Source organism: Trichoplusia ni, chromosome 21 (genome assembly GCF_003590095.1).
Source record: "Trichoplusia ni isolate ovarian cell line Hi5 chromosome 21, tn1, whole genome shotgun sequence".
Classification (NCBI taxonomy): Eukaryota; Metazoa; Arthropoda; class Insecta; order Lepidoptera; family Noctuidae; genus Trichoplusia; species Trichoplusia ni.
Genome location: NC_039498.1, coordinates 5,501,071 through 5,518,667, shown reverse-complemented (window position 1 = coordinate 5,518,667; position 17,597 = coordinate 5,501,071). Strand labels below are relative to the sequence as shown.

Below are 17,597 nucleotides of genomic sequence, written 5' to 3'. Positions count from 1 at the left end.
GCCAAGTGCGAGTCGGACTCACGAATGATGGGTTCCGTAACATTATCTATATTAATAAACGGGTTAAAAGTTCATAATAAGAAACCCTTTAAATATTTATTCTAGTATGTGTAATAATGTGTATAACGGCAATAAATATGTCACTCGTTAATAATTCATCTTTCTAAGACGGTACGTAGAATTCAAAAATATGACTCACTGACAGCGGAATCTTAATAAGTGTCCCGCTTAACCATGTAGCTACGGAACCCCAAAAAAAGTGAGAAACCAAGTATCTTGTGTAACAAGGGTAATTAATCGACCTTAACTTTTAAATATAAGATTAGATATCATACATTATGTGTTAAATGTAAGTCTAAGAGCCCTTGGACCCCAGACCTACGTTATTTTATAGTTTTGCCTGCTATTGTAGTGGGTTAGAAAAACATACTACTCAAGAGCAGAACTGGGCCCCGATTCCGCAATTTACAATGTCCGATGAATGCATGGCAATTGGATTAAATTTGAAATTATTAAAAAAATAAATGCGGACAACATCACATACATTGTTCTGAACCCAAAGTAAGTTGCTAAAGCACTTGTGTTATGGAATTCAGATACAACGAAGGTACCATAAACACCCAGACCCGATACAATGTAGAAATGTGATTTTTTACATTGCCACGACCGGGGATCGAACCCGGGACCTCAGAGCTAGCGACACCTTGAAACCGCTGCGTACGCCACTCGACCACGGAGGTCGTCAAATTTCTAATTCTCTTAAGCATTATGCCAAAAAATAATTAAAAATAATTTTATTGACCTTGAGTGTACCATCCCATACTAAATTTTTATTTATTGTGTAGGAAAAATGCATAAGAGAATACGGAAAGTGTCGTTTCGAGTCAATTTTCATTCATTCATCGGCCATTGTAAATAGCAGAATTGGGGCCTAAGCACAAACGACATAGTGTCCGCTGGTTCCATGTCGTTCCTCTTGAAATAGAGATAAGACTATTAGAAGAAAAATTAAATGCTTTAATTTAATTTAAGTTATTGTTTGACAATGCATTGATACTCAAATTCGTTCAATACTTATTTATTGCATTTCATATGTTACAAGGATGTAACATATGGAGCTTGTGCCTAAGCTATAACTGCATAAGTGGATCGATCACAGCTTAAGCAACGCTTGACGTGGTGGGTCCGTAGGTGGGTGACCATCTTTGTAATAACGAGTTCCTCCGTGTTTCGGAAGGCACGTTAAATTGTGGGTCCCGGCTGTTATTCATACACCTTTGACAGCCGTTACAGGTTACAGAAGATAGAAAATCTGACAACCAGTCTAACTAAGGGGTGTCGTGTTGCCCAGGTAACTGGGTTGAGGAGGTCAGATAGGCAGTCGCTCCTTGTTAAACACTGGTACTTAGCTGAAACCGGTTAGACGGGAAGCCGAACCCAACATAGTTGGGAAAAGGCTAGGATGATAATGATGAAGTTACGAAGATGGTAAAAACAAGTTAAAGATATTATATATTGGGCACATTTATTTTAGTTGCTTCATACAGGTAATTTGCCTAAAATCAAAAATATTTGATTTTGATTTCCCTTATTAAAGGTGAAAGCTTGTCAGCAGATGTTAAGAACGATGTATGTGAGTTCTTGTGAGCGGGTCTGGGCCCCAATATTCTGCTATTTAATTATAATATAATCTATTTATTTAATTATAGATATTTACAATTGGAAATTCATTGTATTGACAGTGAGTGTTCCGCCCCGTACCGAATTTAAATTATTGTGTTGACAAAAAGAGATTACGAATTTAAACCTATTTGTATTTATTAATTGATTATTGAAAATAGCGTAATTGGGGCAATGGGGTTCTCGTCTCTTATCCTATAATCAGTAATGGACCTTTTTATTATATTATTGTAGATTTTAAATGATTATACATGTCAAGTCATGCCATTATCGGCTAATTATTTATAAGTGTCAATGTGTAATGAATACAATACTTTTTACATTCCTTATTTTTGTTTTATTTGACGTCCTTTTCCTCGCAAAAAGTGTACCTATATTTTTTTCCATGTATTTACCTAATATGTTGTCTGGAATACCTAGACAGAAAAGGTACATTTTTGGTTGTTTCTATTTTCTCCTCTTTTCTTATTGATGTTGGCCTGACCATGACCAGGTGACAGAATTTTTGAACCGCCCATAGTAGTAGGCCTCTGGCGTACTGTATTAAAAAATATATCTTCTGACTAGCTGTTGCCCGCGACTTCGTCCCCGTGGGTAGTAGATATAAGTTATGATTTATACCTGCCCTTTTTTTTTCACATTTTCCATTGTATCTTCGCTCCTATTAGTCGCAGCGTGATGGTTTATAGCCTAAAGCCTTCCTCGATGAATGGTCTATTCAACACAAAAAGATTTTTTCAATTTGGACCAGTAGTTCCTGAGATTAGCGCGTTCAAACAAACAAACAAACACACAAACAAACTCTTCAGCTTTATATATTAGTATAGAAGTATAGATATATAAAATTCCCGTGTCACGATGTTAGTTACCGTACTCCTCAGAAACGGCTCAACCGATTTTTACCAAATTTTATATGCGTATTCAGTAGGTCTGAGAATAGAACAACATCTATTTTTATACCCCTAAGTGATAAGGGTAGATCACACTTAAAAAAAATATTTCACTTTTTGGACGAAATTGTTTGTTTTTATTTTTTTTATAATGTTGCATTAAAAATACATACAACAAGAAAATAATATATTCGGCAAAACAACGTTTGCTGGGTCAGCTAGTAATATAATAAAATTAAAAGGAGTCGAGGATCATAAGGAAATGGAATGAAAATTATCACGGCATCGCCCTTGGGTACCGGTTATAGCTGCAAAATCATCTTTAACCCAATCGAATAAAAGTAGCCCGAGTTTATCCGTGGTGAAAGCTACCTTCATTACAAATTTCTTCGAAATCGGACCAGTAGTTTGAGTGTGATGAGGTTAAAAATATATACACATACATACAAACACACACACATTTGCTTTTATAACATAGTTATAGCCACTAGAAGCAGCTGATTGAAAAGCTACATACAACCTAAAGAAATATTGCAGTTACTTTGTGGAAAAGATATACCCATTCTTCAGCATGCAGTGCCCTGGCTTGCTGCCATTACTTCCAAAACTACTGGAAAAGTATGCAAGCATGATGAGAAAACATATTTTTAAACCTTCCTCAAAATGTACATTACCAACCATCGCAAAAACAAGAAATATAAGCAAACTTTAACCCGAAACATTAATCAATCTTTTGCACAAATAGGCACCTATTTACATAAATATAAATGCGTATTATGCAACAGTAATAGCCGTATTTACGAATCTATACTCAGTGAAAACTTAACGGAAGACGGTGCAAAATGATTGTTATTGCAATCATTCTTATTTGTATCTTACTTTATATCCAAGGAACGAAAAATTTTAAATACTGGGAAAAGAAAGGCATACAATACTGCAAACCGACCCCTTTCTTTGGAAACAGTTTGAGGAAGTATTTGCGTAAGATCAGTCCCACTGATCAACTAGCGGAAATCTATAGAAACTTTCCTGGACAAAAATGTGTGGGATGCTTCGAATCCAACCACAGGAGCCTTGTTCTTCGCGATCCACAGTTAATTAAACATGTTCTTGTGACAGATTTCCTCAATTTTTATCCAAAAGGCATGAATATACATGAGACTGAGCCGCTTATGAACAATTTGTTTTCCGCTGATGGTGATTTGTGGAAAGTTTTACGACAGAACATGAGTGTAGCGTTCACGACTGGAAAACTGAAATCAATGTTCCCAGTACTTTTAGACCAGGCTAAAAGTCTGGACGAAGTTGTTTTGAAGTGTTCGGAAAATGATCAAGAGATTGATGTGAGGGATTTAATGGCTAGATACACAACGGACGCCATTGCTGCCTGCGGTTTCGGCGTAGACGCGAATTCTTTAAACGATGAAACTTCGATCTTTAGAAAATTGGGAAAAAGAATCTTTAATGTCAACTTACGTGATTACCTTGTCTTCATGTTAAAGTTCCTTGCGACCGACACATTCAAATACTTAAATTTCTTCGCCCCGGAAGTGGAAAAGAAAATATACGGAATCGTCAACAGTGTTAAGGAAGCCCGAAATGGCAAGCCAATAGGGAGAAAAGATTTCATGGATATTCTACTAGAAATGCATAATAAGAAAACAATAATCGGTGAATCGTTGACCAAACGCGACGAAAATGGTGTCCCAGAAAAATGTGAGATCGTTTTAAACAGTGAATTGTTAACGGCACAAGCGTTTATACTTTTTGGCGCGGGATACGAGACGTCGGCGGCTTCTATAAGCTTTGTACTAAACCAATTAGCTTACAATAAAGAGATACAAGAGAAATGCCAAAAAGAAATAGACACAGTTCTAGAAAAACACGGAAAGATATGTTACGAAGCAATCAGTGAAATGAAATATCTCGAAATGGTTTTTAAAGAAGGTCTACGTATGTTTCCACCAATAGGTTTTTTAATAAGGAAGTGTGCAAGGGAATACACGTTTCCAGACACCAATTTGACGATAGACAAAGGGGTTGTGGTTTTAATTCCGTTGCAAGCAATGCAGAATGATGAGAAATACTTTGAAGAGCCGGATAAGTTTATCCCGGAGAGATTTCATCCTGATAACGCGCGGGAAATGAAACAGTTTTCGTTTCTGCCGTTCGGGGCTGGACCACGAGCTTGTATTGGTAAGTACTGAGAGAACCTGTGCCCTAGCTATCATCCGCAGCGTTACCTGCGTCAAGTCTCAAGATCCAACTTAAAATTGGTAAATTCTTATGCACACAGACTTAATATCCAGTCTTTTTTGATAGTAACTGTCGTGAGAATGATTCATTATTAAATGATGTAACGGTTTACTCACGCGTATTTATCGGGGTAGCCGGGGTAGCGAATGTTCGACTCGCGATCCCGCCGCGTCTGCTCATGATTAAGGACTCCGGTTGGGTCCGAAACTAGTCGGGCTACCCCGATAAATACGCGTGAGTAAACCGTTACATCATTTAATAATATCCAGTCATTTAACAGATCTGTCTTTTAAACCTTTTAAAGATCTACCACTAGTAGAGCGGCATCCGTCTTCTACACCCCCAAATCAATATTGACCTCAAAGTTTGGTCTAGTCACTTACCCAGACCAGGATCAAGGCTGAATAAGTTTTTCTTCAATATTGTATAGTTAGGTTATTCTAGAAATAAATTATGATGATTAGGTCAGATTCCCATTAGGATCATTATAACTACTGGGTGGGGCTTAGACAAGCAGAATACTGAATTCCTATTTAATAAAAATGTTTCTTTGTCCAGGTCAAAGGTTCGGCATTCTCGGTTCGCTGACCGGCCTGGCCACCATTTTAAGCAAGTACACAGTGGTGCCATCTATGAACAGCCGGAGAAAGCTGATGACAGATCCAACCATCGCTCTAGTGCAGAATATAAAAGGCGGGATACCTTTAAAATTTGTAAAGAGAGAGGTTACTTGTTAAAAAAACAAAACAAGACAAGACAAAAACAAGGTCTGCAATTATTGTTCGCTGGTCAACTATTTCTGGCAATTTTACACTATCTTATGTAAAGTAGGTGTTTTTCGGTCATCAAATGTTCGGGCTACAGTTAAGACAATATCAGTGTCTGTCTCACACATCGTACATAAATAAATAAAGTATATGGCACGATGTTTATATTGATAACTATTCCTTCATCGAAATATCCCAGGTACATTGTTATGTATCGGTAGTATATTTTAAGAATGGAGTTTTTCATTTGGGCACCACGCGTATACAGCCATTATTCTAACTATTTAGAAGTAGGTACCTACAAAAAATATGTACTTGAAATATTGATTTTGTTTCCAATAATTTTAGGCGTCTTTAGACTAGCTTACTTTGAGGTCCATTATAACATTGGCATTGTCGGTATTTTCACTATACTAGGTTAATAATATATGCGATCACTAGTCCAGCGTATTAAATGACTATGTATTTTGTCATAGGTGATAGATGATAGGTGCATAACTAAATAAAACAAGACCAATAAATAGACTTTCAATAAACTTTAATCTTTATAATAATTAGCGTTTTACTATTAAAAATACTGACATTGACTCATACAGCCGCATCGGGGGCGGGCAACAGGCCTCTAATACTGAGATCATAGACAACTTCCTCTATCTTTTTGACGTCATACTTCAAAACGTCGAAACGCTTGCGCAGATGATCGTTCTTCAAGTTTAATAACCTGTAGGCAGAGATAATTTGTGAATATTTACGACAATGAAATTTTAAATCACTTCATTTAATATTCGCTCTTCTCTGAAAGAGAATGAACTGAGCATCGAATACTCAGGTAAGAAGTAAAGTAGACGGCGAAGTGCGAGAGAGACAAAGTATAAGTAGTATTTGCGGCCAGTAGTTGTCTCTTTCTAGAGTTCAGATTGGTCCACCTCACTGACTGTCAGGAATATATAGTTCTGCGCTGAAACAGGTATTGGACGCGTCATCGCTGTCTTTTAACAATATGGTCACTTTTTGGGGGCTGATGCTTAGTCAATTCTCTTTTTCTATAGAATGGACCGAAAAAAAAACGGTTGTAGATGCGCTAGTATTCTTAATGTTGGGGCAGAAACTTGAGCTTAGACAGAAAACGGACATTGATGTACGCACAAACGATCCTTGTGTGGTTACACAAGGATCGGCAGTATAAATACAATTTCTAATTATATTTTTTTTTTGTATCTAGCCCGCCGCTTCCCACTGCTGGGCCAATGATTCCCCTTAATCCTTACATTCTTTGCCTTGGGGCCACAGGGAGCCAGCCCATGTGGTAAGCGATTAGATAAATAAAATATTAATTTGAAATATTTACCTGAACCCTGCATTTAACTCCATAACAAACTTAGATATCTGTACTGGCTTCTCATAATCCGCTCTTGTCACAGAATTCACTGCTAGCCGAGCCTGTAATGTATGAGCAATATAAATAAAAAATATTTAGGTATTAAAAAACTTGACACTTAAACAAAAATTCAACACAGTTTTTGTTCATAAACTAGAATAAGATTTATTTGCTACGTTATCTACTTTCATCTCCTATATTGAGTATATAGCAACTGTAGTATGTAACAACGAAGAAAGTTGCGTTTTTTACGCTTTCACGTGAAAAATACTCAACTGATGGTCGTGAAACTTTACACACATGTTCTTGGAGGGATAAGATACATTATTATTGATATTAAACGCGGAAACGCATCCTACCGCTAGTATAAATTGTATAATAAATACATTACCAGTTCTGAACACAGTTGCAACAGTCCACTGAGATAGTCTTCTATATCTAAATGGAAACCACATCTCTTTTCTACAGCACTTACTGAAAAGAAAAACAAATATGGATTTAATGAAGTTCATAGCCATGTGTGTTTTGTATTGTCCTTGGGAAGATCAGAAGCAGTTAACCTTTTCCATTTTCCAAATATACATTATACAGAGAGAGTATAGATAATACTCTGATATTACAAACCTGAAGACTTTGTTTTTTGTTTGAACTTGCCAATGCCTATAAATACTGGTCCAATTTTAAAAAAGCTCAATTTTAGATAGCCCAGGAATTGAAGAAAGTTATAGGATACCAACCATCATGCTTTCATTAAAAGGAGCAGAGCAGTAATGAAATATGTTACAAAATGGTGAGAAGACAGTACTCACAAACTATAAAGCAGATTTTTATTTTAAATTCCTAACTTTAATCTTTATAACCACGCGTACGAAGTCGCGGGCAGCGACTAGTCTTTTTATTAATTTAATTTGCACTCTAAAATATCATTGCAGGTAACTTAACCTAACGCGGTAGCTAGGACTACACATGAATATATAAATATAATACTACTAGCTGACCCAGCAAACGTTGTTTTGCCGATGTTTTTTTTCTAGTTGTATGTATTTTTAATGCAAGATTATAAAAAAAATAAAAACAAACAATTTCGTCCAAAAAATAAAAAAATAAATTTTAGTGTGGGCAACCCTTATCACTTAGGGGTATGGAAAATAGATGTTGTTCTATTCTCAGTCCTACCCAATATGTATACAAAATTTCGTAAGAATCGGTCGAACCGTTTCGGAGGAGTACGGTAACTAACATCGTGACACGGGAATTTTATATATTAGATAAGACTTACTGCCTAATATCTGAGCGACGGTATCGTGTGTCGCGAGGATGCCAGTCTCCAGCCAAATGGTGAGCGCGATCAAGAAGCAGTAGCGCTGCGTTATGCTGCGCCAGTGCTCTTGATATCTGGTTAACAATGAAATATAAATGAAGTTATTGAAAAAGGCACTTTGTACAGTTTGTAAATATAAATGAGGTTGTAGATAAAAAAGGCACATTTAACTAAAAAGGCACTAATTCTGCTGGACTTTAATTCAACAAGTTCGGAATGAGTTTAATAAAACTTAACAGGCAGCAATGTGTTAATAAGTGCGTTAAAAAAGTAATGAAATACACTTATCATATATTAACTCAATATAGTTTTAAATTGTAAAATATTAGTTGTAGTTCTGTATTATCGATAGTTTATTGAATATTTAATGCCTACACTTAAAAATACGATTATTGAACTAATTGAACCTTCTTAATTAAAATTATTACTAATAAGGACCTGATGATGTTATGTGAATAAAGGTTTGAAAGGTTTTAATCAAAGGTGAAGAATATCAAAATATTTCTGCATGTGCACACATAATGAGCTGCTTAACTAACTAACTAGCTAAACTCAACAACATTCATTATTTTTGCTATCAAGTTGCAATCAATCCACATAAATTTTTACACTTGTACTAAAATCTGCATTTTTTTTATACTCACTTGAAATACTCATGGTCTGGAACGGCCTCCTTCAGTCTTGCATATCCCTCCTGTGCCTTCTCAAACAGATCTCTCGCTTTCACACACGCTGGCCCAACTGTAACACAACTTTAAACTAAGTGTAAGGAATATGGAGAGAAACAGCTTTATGTGATGATTAATAATACTGTGACATGTTTATGAATGAGTGGGTTTCTAAATGCTTGGTGTATAGTGATTGCATGATTGAACGAAGTTATATTTTTTTTTAATTGTGTGTCTATATTTTTTTAATGTTGATGTACAATTAACTAGATAAAGGGCTATTTAAAATATTCTTTTTTTACTTGTCTGCACAATTCATGTTTTGTTTGTTGTCTGTGCAAATAGCAATAGGTCCTGCCCATTGAAAGTGATTTTTTAATGCATATTATAACTTAAATTAATATGTTTTGAGTAAAAATTAATTTTGACCTTTATTTTTAAAAGAAATGGCAAGAAAGGAAAAATACTATTTTATTACATATCAAGTAAACCACAAGATCGACTCAAAACATCATGTATTGCAAATAAGTTTTATTTTACTAGTATCTTCACGGGGTTGTTCAAAATCAATAGCTTTAACTGTCAAATACTGTGACACACTGACCCAGAATTGCATTTACCACCTTGTACCTAGTATTTACGTACATTATGTAGAAAAAACAAATCAAAAAAACGCAACAAATATTAATTTTATACTTCGAAATTAGTTTCTTAGTTATGTAGGTAGATAAATAACTTTGTGTATTATGCAAATGGATTTGATATAGAAAAGAAACTGTTTATGATAGACATTATTTTGTTATGCACATGTTTTCCATACAAGCACACATGGCGTCTTTAGCATGCATTGAGAAAATTGAATCGAATTAATTTTCTACCCACAGACTTTCGTGAAACTTCGTAATTATGTGGATTTTATAAGATATTTCTTATTGTTAATAATTAAAATATTACTTACTCCCATCCTCATTGTAATGAATAACTTGAAGAATTGTCGTAACTTCTCTGAGGACCTGACTTATATCTTTGCATATATTTCGAATAGCCTGAATCGGAAAAAAATCAAGTTTAAAATATTTAGAACACTACTGAATGTGAATCTCACTAGACTTAACCAGAAATAAATTTCAAGAGTTTTTTACTAATACTTTTTACCGCGTTTTTACGGAAAACTCGATCGAAAATAAAAGTGCGGCAATGATCATAAATTAGCTATATACTGTCAGAATTAACATAAATACCTCACGGTTGTCTTGCTCCAGATCAAGATTTCTTTGGAAATCCGTAAATATTGAGTTAATAACGTGGTTGGTGCACATTTTAACTATTAATTGCAAGGTAAAACAACTCAAAATTGCAATGAAGAAGTAAAGTTAAAGATTTTGCCCACAGATGTTTTACAATAAACCAGCGATACAGATGTAGGTAGAAATTTGACATTAGTGGTGCATAAAATACAGATGAAAAATTTTACACATGCTTTTTTAACTAGCAAGATTTGATTCGTTTTAAATGCAGAATAGTGGTTGATGCATATTTTGCAATCTGCTATTTAACATTTTCCTAATTTTTGATACTATTATGGTAGGTCTCAACTACCACTTACTTAGCAAAGGTTTAAATATTGACTCATACACAACTACAGATTATTCAATTAGGCAAGTGTTGGAAATTCCAAAGTCCGCTATGTAAGTTTTAAAGTTATATTGAATGATAATAAAACAAATTCGACATATTTATTACTTTCATTTATGATAAGACAACTGGTTTTTTATCTAGTTTTTACTAGAGGCAGCATTAAAACTCATACCAAAATGAAAAAAAAAGGGAAAATGAAAATAAGAACAATTTTATTAATTTGACAGTAGAATTTCTCTAATTTAGTCTTAGCCAGGAGGCCAGTGCATCTGGCGGCCTCCTAGGATATGGATGTGCAGGTGATAGACACTCTGTGCTCCATTCTTGCCGTCATTGATAACTAGACGGAATCCAGACTTGTCCAAGCCTTCCTTGGCAGCCACCTTGCGAGCAGCTATCAGCAAATGCCCTGAAAAAATGAATTATAGATTTTCTATATGGGAAAGGAAAGCCTCTTAAGCCTAGTCAAGTTTTTTTTTATTAGTTTAGTTATTACTCTTTAGATTTTACTATCACTGTCAGGTATCTTGCTTATTCTATTCAATTTTTAAGGTACCTAAGCATTCTGATCAAAAACAGTAAAGAAAAAATGTCATCCAACATTATTGTATAAGCTGCCAGGTTTTGATGTCTCTTCAATTTATGTAATAAAGCAAGAACAAGATTATAATGAGTTCTTTTAATATCTTTATTCCCTATTCTTCTGCAAATTTTGTCCAAAAAGGTTAGTTGTTGTATCAAAATCTCAAAAGGTTTATTACCAAGGAGTTGTTCATCACTATCTTCAGCCTTGGAGAGCTGCGTGATTGGCTTCCTCGGGATCACTAGAATGTGGGTCGGGGCTTGAGGACTGACATCGTGAAAAGCCACACACTGTTTGAGAAAATTGAAAATTTTGGTTGTGAAAATTGTGATAGAATATACAAAATAAATTATTTGAAGGATAACTTTGCTGTTGCTGTTGTAATTATCTGTAATCTATTCACTGCATAGGAAATAACGTCTCATTAAAAATTAATACTCCAATTAGAATCATCAAGAGATACAGTGAAAAATAGGTACCAGCTGACGAACAAAAGTTAGCCGGCCGGCTTGATAAAGTCCTTATAATCAAAGCATAAAAAGTTACCTGATCGTCTTCGTAGACAAATTTAGCAGGTATTTCCTTCCTCAGTATTTTTCCAAAGATCGTATCAGCAGCTGGGGCCGCTGTCTGCGCTAATTCTACCTCACCGCCAGCCATGTTTCGAAAAACTAGCACATTCACAGATAAAAATGTAAGCAGAAAATTCATTTTGACGTTTAGTGAGTCGTTTCATTACACGCAGAAATTACAAACAAAGGCAAAACATTTTTTTTAGATTGTTTGAAAATGTGTTCCATTGTTTTCACAGGGCAGTGTGGTATTTGCTCAATAATGCATTGCAGTGGTTAAATTGTTTTGTAAATATATAACCGATGAATAAATCAATGCACAAGGCCTGGCTCCAAATTCTAGTACAACATTAGTAAAGTATACTGTAACACAAAAATAAAAATAAAATCCAAGAGAAATACAAATTTATTTACCTTGTTTTATAAATTTAAAATCGAACTTACAACAAATTATTTTTCTTACACTTAAAATATACTAATAATACAACAATATATAACACACTCATAGTTTTTTATACGCTATTCCCCTTTTATAATCTGGCCCCAGGGCCCATAGGCCACACCATATGGTGTAAGGCCCTACCAAACACATGAAGAGACTTCAGTTTATTGTTCTGGTGATTTTCATCCACTACAACGTGGTAGCTTTTTCCAACACCTAAATCTGTGGCAACTTGCTTGGCGACTAATAACATGTGGCCTGAAACAAATAGATTTAGTTCTATTAAATTGCAACTTTGTGACTACAGAATATTAAAGTGGTTTGGTTGGAGAGAGGCCTTGAATTGTTTTTTTCGAATTATACGGCCTGTTAATAACGGGTCTTAGTCATTCTCAATTTATGAAGCTATCAACAAAACCATAAGCAGACAACCACGAAATGAATGTTCATGTAAAATGTTCGAGTTTGTATATGATATAGTTCGCTCAGCGTCTTAAGACCCTTTTGAAGTAAAAGTTCTTTAGGCGCGACTAGGAGGTAACTCGTTCGAGGTTTCTCGTTTGCATCGTACCACTGCAAGGCAAAGGCCACTATCTACCATCCTTATGATACCGTTCTTTTATGTCAAGCAGCTGATAATGAAAACACAAAATAACTAAAAATAAAATCTTTATTCAAGAAAATGGCCACCCCATTTGTCTCCCACCAAGCACTTGGATATAAAACTGATCGACCAGTTGACATGAATTTGGCCCTTCGTTAATGACCACTCTGAAGCCGGAATTATGTAGGTTTTTCCACTTGGCTACACGCCGCACCACGATCAGCAAATGTCCTGTGTTTTACCAATTTCTTTATTTATTTTATAATGGTCTGAGCAAAATAAAAAAAGTAAAAAAAAACTAGGTATTCCTACATCATTTCGAGGTAAAAAGCAACATATCGTTTTGTCGCAGAACTAAATTAAATATCAATCGTATTTAAAAAAAAAATACACGATTACGTAGAAGCTTAAGTGTGTTTTATTCGGTAGCAAAATATCTGGGATATATAACCGTGTAAAAAATATTTTTCTAATGAAGCAACTCTAAGCATCATAGATACCTTGAAACACAAGGCTACGTCCTCGCCCGTGAATATTTCGCGAGGCCAAGGCTCTTTGCAAACAGCCTCGGTTTTGTCAATTTTGGCGGTCATAATCAAGGTCGGTTTTCATGGCCTTTGATAAAAGATATTTTTAATCTATGACCAGTAACGCGAGATGGCGCGGGTAAATGTGTAATTCAAATTATGAGCGTAGATGTTTATAAATTACGATCTAAGCATGATAGTTTATTTAAATTTGCCAAATGTCTATTATTATACTGCTGTGATAGAGAGGAACAAAGTTTTTTGACACTTGAGATCGTATGGTAAGGTCTATATCTTACATATTACGATAGGGTTTTTTTCATGTCAAGGACTTAAAAAACGTGCCTAGCTAACAGCTCAGGCCTGAGCTATGTCATTCAAGCTATGTAAAATACATAAAGAATTGATGAAAAATGTTTTCTGCTTTCATTTAAATATAGCTTTTAATACTGACCTAATAATTTCTCATCATCCAATGAAGCTGAAACTAGTCTCGGAATCACTTTTTTTGGCACCACCAGGAAATGTACCGGAGCCTGTTTATTTCTTTGGGTTTCGTCGAAGGCGACGCACTGTAAAATCAAGATAACATAATATAATAATAATATTGATGGGCTCGTTACAATAAAACCGTGACAGCTAATGTGTACTTTTACACTAAGAAAGAATTGGATTCGATAAAAGTTACAGGTGGCTGGTGATGTCCTACAATGCATTTGAAAATAATCTCATACTGATACAAAATCTGTCCGACTATATACCTGCCCAGAGAAACAGGTTAATAGCTATTTTTCTTAGAAATGGATTTAGCAATTGGTTACGCAGTTCAAGGGGCGTCGAGTTGAATGCGTTGATATAATGTATAAAATACCTATTATTTATACACCTTCTTAATTTTATTCCCGCAGGCGTTTTACTCCCTCTCCGAGGGAAGGGACTCTGGGCAGTTGTCCAAACTCCAGAGTCCCCTGGCTGAACTCCTATGCCTACCAACGAACTACAAAAATCTTCTCAATCTGTTTATTTACTACTATTTTTGACAGAAAACATAGTAAATTAATAGTTTACATACCAAATCATCTTCAAAAATAAATGTCGGCTCTTTTCCGTCACAAAAACTGGCGAAACTCGTTCTATTCATAACTGCAGCCATTTTTAATAAAAATAAACCGATTATTTGCTTCGTATAGGTTATGTTATCAATAAAACTTGTATCAAATGACTCACGTAATTGTTTCGCTTTATTTATGTGTGCTAGAAAGATAATAAATAATTACGACTTGATATCTTTGGTATAAAGAAAGACTCAGATATGTTTATTTTGTAATATCATGGTGAATAAACTAAAATATGAAAAGAGAGATGACGTCGAATAAAATTGTATTATTTATAAATTTGACTATGGTATAATTTGCGATGCCTACGTTTCGTTTAACAAGAGAAACTCCTTTTTGAGAAACCATATTAAAAAAGTAAGGCAAGATAAAAAATATTGAATAAAAATGATCGCCACTCTAAAGAACTTGCAAGTTTCTTCTTTGCAATCTTGCAAGAATTTTAATCATATTATTATGTACAAAGGATCGCACTCATACTTGTCCCACGCGGGGATCGAATTCGCAACATGTCGCGCGTAGCGACTACAAATTACATACATCATTTTAGTCAATCAAGTATGTAGGTATACCTTCAATCTTTCTTATGTATGAAAGTTCAAAGCAAAGAATTAATATAGAGAGTCCTATGGCTGTTTAATCTATTAATAAATATAGGAAGGTATCTTTATATACAAAACTGTATATAGTACAGAGTGGGTCCGAAAAGGGCGGCATTTGCCCAGCGGATGAATCTTTAAATAATTCGAATTACTGAAAATGTTTTACGACGAATGAAATCGTTTACAATGCTATAGAACCATATACTTAACATTCAAAGATTTAGATCATAGCAAATATTCGAAAAACTTATTTTATTGACCTTTGTATTTTTTTAGCCGGCACTATATCAGTGTCGATTCTTCACAACTTTATAATAACTCCCTAATAAATGTATATACAAAATTTCAGCTCACTAGGAATTATTCCCCAGACTGGAGTTTAAAATGTCTAAAATGATTGGACTATATAACTTTGTGTAAAGATTATAAATACTTAGATTTACAAAAGAAAGCGTCGGCAGTGTTACTTACTAGGTCCCTCGGTCCAACAACTAATAGAAATAAAATCACAGCAATATAAACAAAACCATTTAATATATTAAGTTATAAATACATAACTTTGGCTATTTACAAGCACAATTATATTACAATGAAGATCACAGTCTTATACTCGGTATGTTATGAAAACAGTTTATGCGACCATGGATACAAATAATACAATACTCTATATTAAACACAATAAGGAATAAATTGGAATGGAAGAATAAAATATAGGTAGTTTTTATTGATTTAATCCTATAGTCCATTTGTTTAGGCACTTACCAAAATAGTGTGAAAACTCTTTGTGTCTTTTTGTCTAAAAATAATTAATCGTTTATTTATTTTACATAATATGTAAGTTAGAGGTATATGTCCAGCGATGGACTGTGGTAAGGTAATAATGACGATGATAAAAAAAACACACAAAGATCGTTTACCTCTTTTAGGTACCTAAACGACCGGGGTTTTATATTTTGTAATCTATATACTCTATACTAATATATAAAGCTGAAGAGTTTGTTTGTTTGAACGCGCTAATCTCAGGAACTACTGGTCCAAATTGAAAAAATCTTTTTGTGTTGAATAGACCATTCATCGAGGAAGGCTTTAGGCTATAAACCATCACGCTGTGACTAATAGGAGCGAAGACACAATGGAAAATGTGAAAAAACAGGGCAGGTATAAATCATAACTTATATCTTCTACCCACGGGGACGAAGTCGCGGGCAACAGCTAGTTGTAGATATTTGTAATGGGATGCAAATAACATGATGTTGAAATATACATAAATACAAGTATTATAAATCCGTTTTATTTATTATGCAACGCAAACTAATTGCACAATTGAAATAAAACGTTTATGTACGTGTTAGAATTAAAGCAATAAAACTATAAATTAAAAGACTATTTCTCGGTGTCAGGAACGGATTACTAGCAACATTATTTTTAACAATATCTAAACTCAATTTGTTTAGGTACCGAAAAATGGGTAAAAATCTTGGTGTGCCCTTATAAACAAACACATAAAAAATAAATAAACGACTAATGCATGTCAGGGGTACACATGAATTGGTAATCGCTACTGTTATTTTACTGAATGTTTAGTCACGTTTCATTATTAAAATGAGTTTTTTAATTAAAACCACAAGTCATCTATTTTTATAAGTACCTGTACAGACGGTGTATAGATAATGTTACATCGCTAAGAAACGAATCATGAATATGGTACAAGGTCAATTCAATATTCATTTCAGCAATTCATCTTCTAAAAATTGATATTAGAAAGATCTAGTCAGTATTAATGGTTAAGTTTCAAACTAGATTGTGACTCATATTCACATTCAAATTAATATTAAATAATTACAATTCTAACAACTAAATTAAAAGCTACGTTGTGACCGGAAAGTATATGTTACATTTTATTATTAAAAATATGAACTAAAGAATGCCTTATGACAAATCCGACTTTTATAAACATATTTTTCAAGTACTCATACATTTTAAAATAACCGAAATTCATTAATTGAACTGAAAATTAATATATTCTAAAGATGATAATGTCATTAGCATTAAATATTGGATATTTTGTTTGACAGAGCACAATATCATAAAAAATGCAATTTTTATCGATGGCTTTTTAATTTGTACTGAATTAATGTAAAAAGCAGTAATAGGTTAGTGGTTTTTTTAAATTTGAAACCTCGCACCAAAATCTTCGAGAATTTATATGACTATTAAAAAGTAATTATCATTTTCTAAAAGCGATGAAAGAAAACATCGTGAGAAAATCCAACAAACTTGAAAATTATTCAATGTGTAAATTTAAGTCAGAGGCCTACAGAGGCACACTAGGCTAGGATCTAGATCAACTATATACAAAAAAATCAGAAGAATACAAAATCGAGACATTTTTTGTGAAATATTGCTATCAATATTATATACAAAATTCTCGTGTCAAACGGCTAGATTCTCATGTTATTTTGTGTGCATATTGGGTAGGTCTGAGAATCAGACACATCTTTTTTTCATACGTGTATATTTTTTTCAGTAACCTAGTAAATCAACGTTTGCTGGG

At 34.1% G+C, this 17,597-nt stretch overlaps 4 protein-coding genes across 5 annotated transcripts; 1 reads left to right on the top strand and 3 right to left on the bottom strand.

Annotated features, from left to right (window-relative positions):
* The first annotated feature begins 2,799 nt into the window (after positions 1-2,799).
* On the top strand, positions 2,800-6,147 carry LOC113504099 (cytochrome P450 6B7-like). The gene is made up of 2 exons (XM_026886204.1): positions 2,800-4,766; positions 5,385-6,147. The coding sequence occupies exons 1-2, from the start codon at positions 3,413-3,415 to the stop codon at positions 5,561-5,563; spliced, it is 1,533 nt and encodes a 510-aa protein (XP_026742005.1). The 5' UTR covers positions 2,800-3,412; the 3' UTR covers positions 5,564-6,147.
* On the bottom strand, positions 6,111-10,394 carry LOC113504096 (translin). The gene is made up of 7 exons (XM_026886200.1): positions 10,202-10,394; positions 9,919-10,006; positions 8,937-9,033; positions 8,251-8,366; positions 7,363-7,445; positions 6,942-7,033; positions 6,111-6,314 (listed from the first exon to the last, which is right to left on the bottom strand). The coding sequence occupies exons 1-7, from the start codon at positions 10,277-10,279 to the stop codon at positions 6,182-6,184; spliced, it is 687 nt and encodes a 228-aa protein (XP_026742001.1). The 5' UTR covers positions 10,280-10,394; the 3' UTR covers positions 6,111-6,181.
* A 399-nt stretch (positions 10,395-10,793) lies between these two features.
* Positions 10,794-11,866, bottom strand: LOC113504097 (histidine triad nucleotide-binding protein 1-like). The gene is made up of 3 exons (XM_026886201.1): positions 11,728-11,866; positions 11,360-11,471; positions 10,794-11,007 (listed from the first exon to the last, which is right to left on the bottom strand). The coding sequence occupies exons 1-3, from the start codon at positions 11,839-11,841 to the stop codon at positions 10,847-10,849; spliced, it is 387 nt and encodes a 128-aa protein (XP_026742002.1). The 5' UTR covers positions 11,842-11,866; the 3' UTR covers positions 10,794-10,846.
* A 415-nt stretch (positions 11,867-12,281) lies between these two features.
* Positions 12,282-14,693, bottom strand: LOC113504098 (histidine triad nucleotide-binding protein 2, mitochondrial-like). 2 transcript variants are annotated; one of them, XM_026886202.1, is made up of 3 exons: positions 14,399-14,682; positions 13,781-13,898; positions 12,282-12,453 (listed from the first exon to the last, which is right to left on the bottom strand). In XM_026886202.1, the coding sequence occupies exons 1-3, from the start codon at positions 14,477-14,479 to the stop codon at positions 12,284-12,286; spliced, it is 369 nt and encodes a 122-aa protein (XP_026742003.1). In that variant the 5' UTR covers positions 14,480-14,682; the 3' UTR covers positions 12,282-12,283. The 2 variants fall into 2 exon arrangements, with proteins under 2 accessions (XP_026742003.1, XP_026742004.1); XM_026886203.1 differs by lacking the exon at positions 12,282-12,453 and adding an exon at positions 12,848-13,030 and having other exon boundaries at positions 14,399-14,693.
* Between the last annotated feature and the right edge of the window lie 2,904 nt (positions 14,694-17,597).